Source organism: Schistosoma mansoni, chromosome 4 (assembly GCF_000237925.1).
Source record: "Schistosoma mansoni strain Puerto Rico chromosome 4, complete genome".
NCBI lineage: Eukaryota > Metazoa > Platyhelminthes > Trematoda > Strigeidida > Schistosomatidae > Schistosoma > Schistosoma mansoni.
The window spans coordinates 22,685,113-22,690,604 of record NC_031498.1 but is presented as its reverse complement, the minus strand read 5'-3'; the positions used below and the strand labels follow the sequence as shown (position 1 = coordinate 22,690,604).

The following is a 5,492-nucleotide window of genomic DNA, read 5'->3' as shown; positions in this document are numbered from 1 at the left end:
TCATTTTTAGGGAGAATGTATATTTACTTGGTTATTATGACCTCATTAACCAACTAATACTATGAAGTACAACGGTAAATATTGTTGTTCTTAAGAAATGTATGGCGGTATTTAAGAACAAAAATAAAAATAAAACAGAATTGATCTGAAAGTTGGTTTAATCTTAAATCATATGAAAAATGTTAGTCAGTTAGTTATGATGTCGACTAGTTGCGCTAAATATCGAGGGGCTTCAAATTAGATGACATTTGGATGATGTAGTGGTTTAATAAGCGTGATTAGCAACGAACAATGATTTGTCTCCCAAAGTAGTTCCCATATTTCCTTCAAATTTGCCAACAGCAGCAGCGCCATTTGCCTAAAAGATTGAGATAATCGTATATTAGTTAAGGTATTCAACATAGGTAATAATATTGAAGTATTATATGTTAAACACACCTAAAAAAAGCTGAAATGTCTTGTAAAGAATATTTTACAAAACGTGTTTATTTGGATTATTTTCTATAAGAAATAAAAGGGTTAAAATATGAAGGCGTCAGTTAATATTTAAATATTGTAATAACAGGTGAAAAATCCCTTAGAAGTCATCTGCATTATTTGCGCTCTTGTAGAATAGCATTTCCTGTATCCTGTTTTAAAGACCACAAAGAAAGTTATCGACTTCAAAAAAAATGGCAGTTGACGTTGAATAATTCACCTAGTTAAGTAATTGAAAGGGGTATTAAAAATGCTGATGTAATTTTATATCAACTCCCGACAACATTTATATGTGTTGGTAGCTCTAGGACTTGAGCGTTTCTTCTATCTTTTGAAAGGGTAAATAAATTTAAATGCGGAAAGAAACCGAACAATTTTATTAAAACCAATGTAAACAGATGTAAAAGTAAACTCATATATTTACTTTGGCCAATTTCAATAGCTCTTCCTGAGCCGCATGAACATTTTCTTTCTTTCCCTTCCATGTGGCTAAGACTGAAGCCTGCAGAGCACGACCAAAACTAAAAGTGAGTGCCCATGGCTTTGGTCCCGGAATCTTGTTGATTTCGTTCAGATTTTTAGTAGCGTCCAATTCTGATTGACCTCCGGACAAGAATGTGATACCTAAAATCAAGCAGTTGAAAACGGAGAAGTTTGATTGCATTCCACCATAGCTTGTTCAAGATTAATTAACCAAAAATTGAAATCATACCTGGAACAGCTGGAGGGACTGTGCGCTGAAGAGCTCGCACAGTAGCCAAAGCATTTTCTTGTGGTGTGTAAGCTTTTTTGCAGGCCTGTCCAGCAGTAACCATATTGGGTTTTAAAAGCGTTCCTTCTAAGTAAACATGATGGTCGGCCAAAGCCTTGTACACGAATGCCAAAACTTGTTCTGTTACTCTCTGAGCAGTTAGTAAATCATGATCACCATCAGGAAGCACCTCAGGTTCAACAATCGGTACCAAACCATTCTAAAATTTACAATGTTTGCGAAGACTTATTTGAAGCTCTTATACCAAGCAAATAAAAATTATCCGATTAACGCTTAATAGATAATAAAAGTGAATTATCGGATAATTTATCAAATAAATAATGTTCAGGGTACGAATATGACAAGAATTTTCAAGTAGATCTCCATAACTTTAGCTGCCGTAGTGGGTCAATGTTCACTTTCCGCTTCTCCATCTTTAGCAATCTCACACCTCCACAGAGCCTTTCGAACAACTTTTCTGCACAAGGAAGCTCTTTAAATTGAAATTACACTTCATTGCTAACTTTTATTATAAGCAAACCACATTGTAACTGTTCTTAAACTTTAGGAATAGGACTAGGAAGAATAAAAGTAAAAATTTATAACTCCAACACTTTTGTAGGAATCATTAAGCAGTACAGAACTTCAACTCTAATTCAGGCCTGAAAATTACGAATTAAGGCTGAATCTCAATTCGCAAACATTTAGTGCATGACTCAAAATAATACATATGAATAAGTAAAGCACCGCCACAAAGCATTTTCGAACGGCATAGTACGGGCTAAAGACGTAGTTTTGTTTATACTATGACGAAAATAGCGCATACATTTTTTTCTTGAATAAAACTCTAAATAACTGCCTTGGATGGATGTTTTGTCTTAGTTGTATCCAAAACAAAATGATCTGTCATGTACTTAATTAATAACCTGAACTGATAGCAAATAATCTAATATCATCATAGTTTGTATGACATAAAAGTTGATTGTGGTTTTAATAAAATGGGGATTTAAGACCAGTAGATTACAGTCGACAAAAATAATACATTTGCTGACGTCAAGTCAGACACTTCATAGTTTCTTTTGAGATTTCATAGACTCTGACCGAAAACGGAAAAATCCTAATTAATAACAGAATTACAGAACAGTCAGTCATCTACAACATGGAGTCGGGCACATGTATGCATCGGTTCAAATGACCATACCTCATTTGCACAGCAAGATGAACAACAAATTCTTAAAAGCAGTCACTTCAATAGTAGTAGCATACACGAAAGACTGCATATAAGGATGTGATAAAAGGAGAAAGAATTATTGCTTTGAAAAAAGTTATAAAATAGTTTTGATATCATGGTTTAAGGGAAGATAAAGAGTGCCCACACCTACGCCGTTGTAGCCCATTCTGAGTCATATCACCCAGAGTCTCCGACCACTGGTAACCATAGTCTCGCCGACTTCAACTAAATAGTCTGCATCTACCAACATGGCTCAGACAGAGATACGTATCGTTACTTAAGAGTTGAAAAGAGTAAATATGGGTGATATAATATCTCTATGGGTACTAGAATGTATTAAGTGTATCTCAATAAACAGTTCAATGTACTATTAAGTCTGTCACTATTAAAATGATATATCTGTGATCGACCACTACTCAAAAATTATTCTAGGTAATACGAAGCCACGCATGTTGATGAGGATAAAAGGCGAACCACAAGCTGACATAAAATCGTAGAACGATGAATTACAGGCAAAATTAATGTCAGATAAATAAATCTCGATAACTAACGGTACTGCAAGAATAATATGATGTCTTCTCCAGAAATGTTAAGTGCCATAATTCTGAAGTCATTGAAAATCAAGAGCTTATAAACCACAGACGACCGCTAAATAATGACTGAATGTTCGCCGGCCTGAGAGCAAGGCTTACCAGAGTTCTCAAAAATACAAGACTCATTGCTTATCACCAGCCAATATCAGACTTCATTTCATACATAAAGTTTAGAATAACAATCCGTTAATAAATCGCAAAATATACGTACTACAATTAGTGTAATGAGTGTGATCTTAACCAGCTACGCAGCTTCTTGGTATTTTTTGTTTTTTTGGCTGTTGTGTAGGGCAACTCAGAATCTTTTTAATGTTTTATTAAATTTTAAGAAGCTCTCTTGTTTCGAAACCCTTAATTTCCACCAATAACGTAGTTGTTAACATACTCTGTTTGACAAAAACTTATTAAGAGAATTTGATGGAAAAAATGTTTTGTCTGATCATTAAACTAACCTGCTGACAGATGGAAGCGTAACGTGCAAGTACATTAGCATTTTCGAGCATAGCTAGATAAGAGGGTGTGTGTGAAGAGATCTTCAAAACACAACGCCACTTAGCGAAGCGGCATCCAAGTCTCCAATATTCAGCACAGCGTGAAGCAAGATCATCAAGACCCTGAGTTGTTGTCTCATTGTCTGTGCCTGCAAGTGGAACAACACCTTTATCAACCTTTATTCCTGGTATGATATTTCGTTCAGCTAGTAGAGTTGGAAGAGTCTTTCCATCGTCTGACTTTTGATGAAGTGTCTCTTCGAATAATATTACTCCAGAGATATTTTCGGCCAGCTTGTGATCAGCACTAAAAAGTAGCTGGCGGTACAGACGACGATTTTCTTCGTTATTTTCAACGCCGATCTGTTGAAGTCTTTTGCCCATTGTGGCTTTTGAAATAAAACTAAATGAAAATTAGGGCGTAAATACCTGTGCTTTCGTCAGCTGCTAGAATTCCTTTGCCAGGAGCACAAATAGCTTGAGCAATTCGGCGTAGGTCATTCTCTTGAGCTTCAGTTAGGTAAGGTTGGAAGCGTGACATTTTATTACAATATGGTGTGGCTAAAATTCGATGACTTAGCAATCCAGAGTATAATAGAACTTACAGTCAAGAAACAAACTGCTTACGAACTTTAATCACGTACACAACTACTTATGGTCAGAGTACAAATGGTTAATATACCTTTAGCTCACTAAAACAAAACGTACTAATATAGCCCTAAGATCAATGAGGCACATATCAGTGTCTCCTTACGAATGATAAATAATTAGTGATTAAAAAATTTAATTTCTTCGATTTGTCGTACTATGTTACTATGACTTGTGATTGTTATGTTACCATTGTCTATTTGCTGCGGATCGGAAAATTTTCAGAAGCTTGTGTTTTCATATTCAGCTGGTCGTTGCTTGAGAGAACTCGTTGTAGAGGAAATCAAAGGAAGTTGCACATAAACGTTGTCACTATAGACTGAACTAAAGATTTTAAAAAACTGTACCTAGTAGCGAAGTTTTCGACCTGTACAGTCTTGAGCACTTTAGTCGTAAATCACGGTGAATTCCACCTGTGAGATATCGAAGAATGTATTCGAAATAAAAACCTTTTGTTTTGGGAATATTTTTTCAAAGTCTTGTTGTATTCCTGTTATATGTAATCATATAAACAATTTGATACAGCTGTCAAATGCCATTATATCAAATTAAAGACTTCATCCTGCAAAACTTGGATATCTTACAAAGTTAGGGATCTAAAATCCTAATTAAAAGGTTTATGATTATACTTAATTTCAAACAACAGGTAATCCAAATAATAGATTGGACTGGAAAGCAGACAGTAAATGTTAGGTGTTCTTTATCTTTATTCTAATAATCCATATTGTGAGCACAACTCAACAATAGCAAACGGCAGGCGAGTTAAGCTTATCGGATTTCAATTATTTAGCCAATTTGCTGATGTGTTGAGGACGATGTGACAGCATCCAAATACTCGGAAACTATATTTCCTAAAACGCATCGACTAGACAATAATAATAATATATTAATTCTGAAAATAATAGTTACAGAATTCAAGCCAGCTTACAGGCATGATCAATTCGATATAGATAGTAACATTAGATGAAGGGAACAAACATGTGGTATAAGACTGTTTTACGTTTGCTAGTTATTATTATTAGTAATTATTAAGTAGTACAATTATGACATGTATCGCGGCAATCCAATGCATCAGCAGGGAACTTTTTGTTTTTTCTAAAGCGGATAGCCTGATTTTTTATGAACGGTGTTCTTTAAGGTTATTTCCTGGACGAATTATTGATAATTATCTACAACTAGAGAAAGTAAAATCAAAACAGAGAGCACGAAACAACAAAACAATGATTACCAAAATATGTCGGTCAGGTTTACCACTGTTCATGTTAGATATTATTCAAATAAGTTAAGGTTTCTGGAGACAG

At 34.8% G+C, this 5,492-nt stretch overlaps 1 protein-coding gene across 2 annotated transcripts; it reads right to left on the bottom strand.

Moving 5' to 3' along the window:
* On the bottom strand, positions 1 to 4,221 carry Smp_042160.1 (putative fructose 1,6-bisphosphate aldolase; the record flags this gene model as incomplete). 2 transcript variants are annotated; one of them, XM_018797232.1, is made up of 6 exons in its annotated part: positions 4,149 to 4,221; positions 3,973 to 4,104; positions 3,505 to 3,932; positions 1,190 to 1,448; positions 902 to 1,101; positions 266 to 358 (listed from the first exon to the last, which is right to left on the bottom strand). In XM_018797232.1, exons 2-6 carry the CDS (start codon positions 4,082 to 4,084, stop codon positions 266 to 268), a joined length of 1,092 nt encoding a protein of 363 aa, XP_018652294.1. In that variant the 5' UTR covers positions 4,085 to 4,104; positions 4,149 to 4,221. The 2 variants fall into 2 exon arrangements, with proteins under 2 accessions (XP_018652295.1, XP_018652294.1); XM_018797233.1 differs by having other exon boundaries at positions 1 to 358; positions 3,505 to 4,104.
* Positions 4,222 to 5,492: the final 1,271 nt, after the last annotated feature.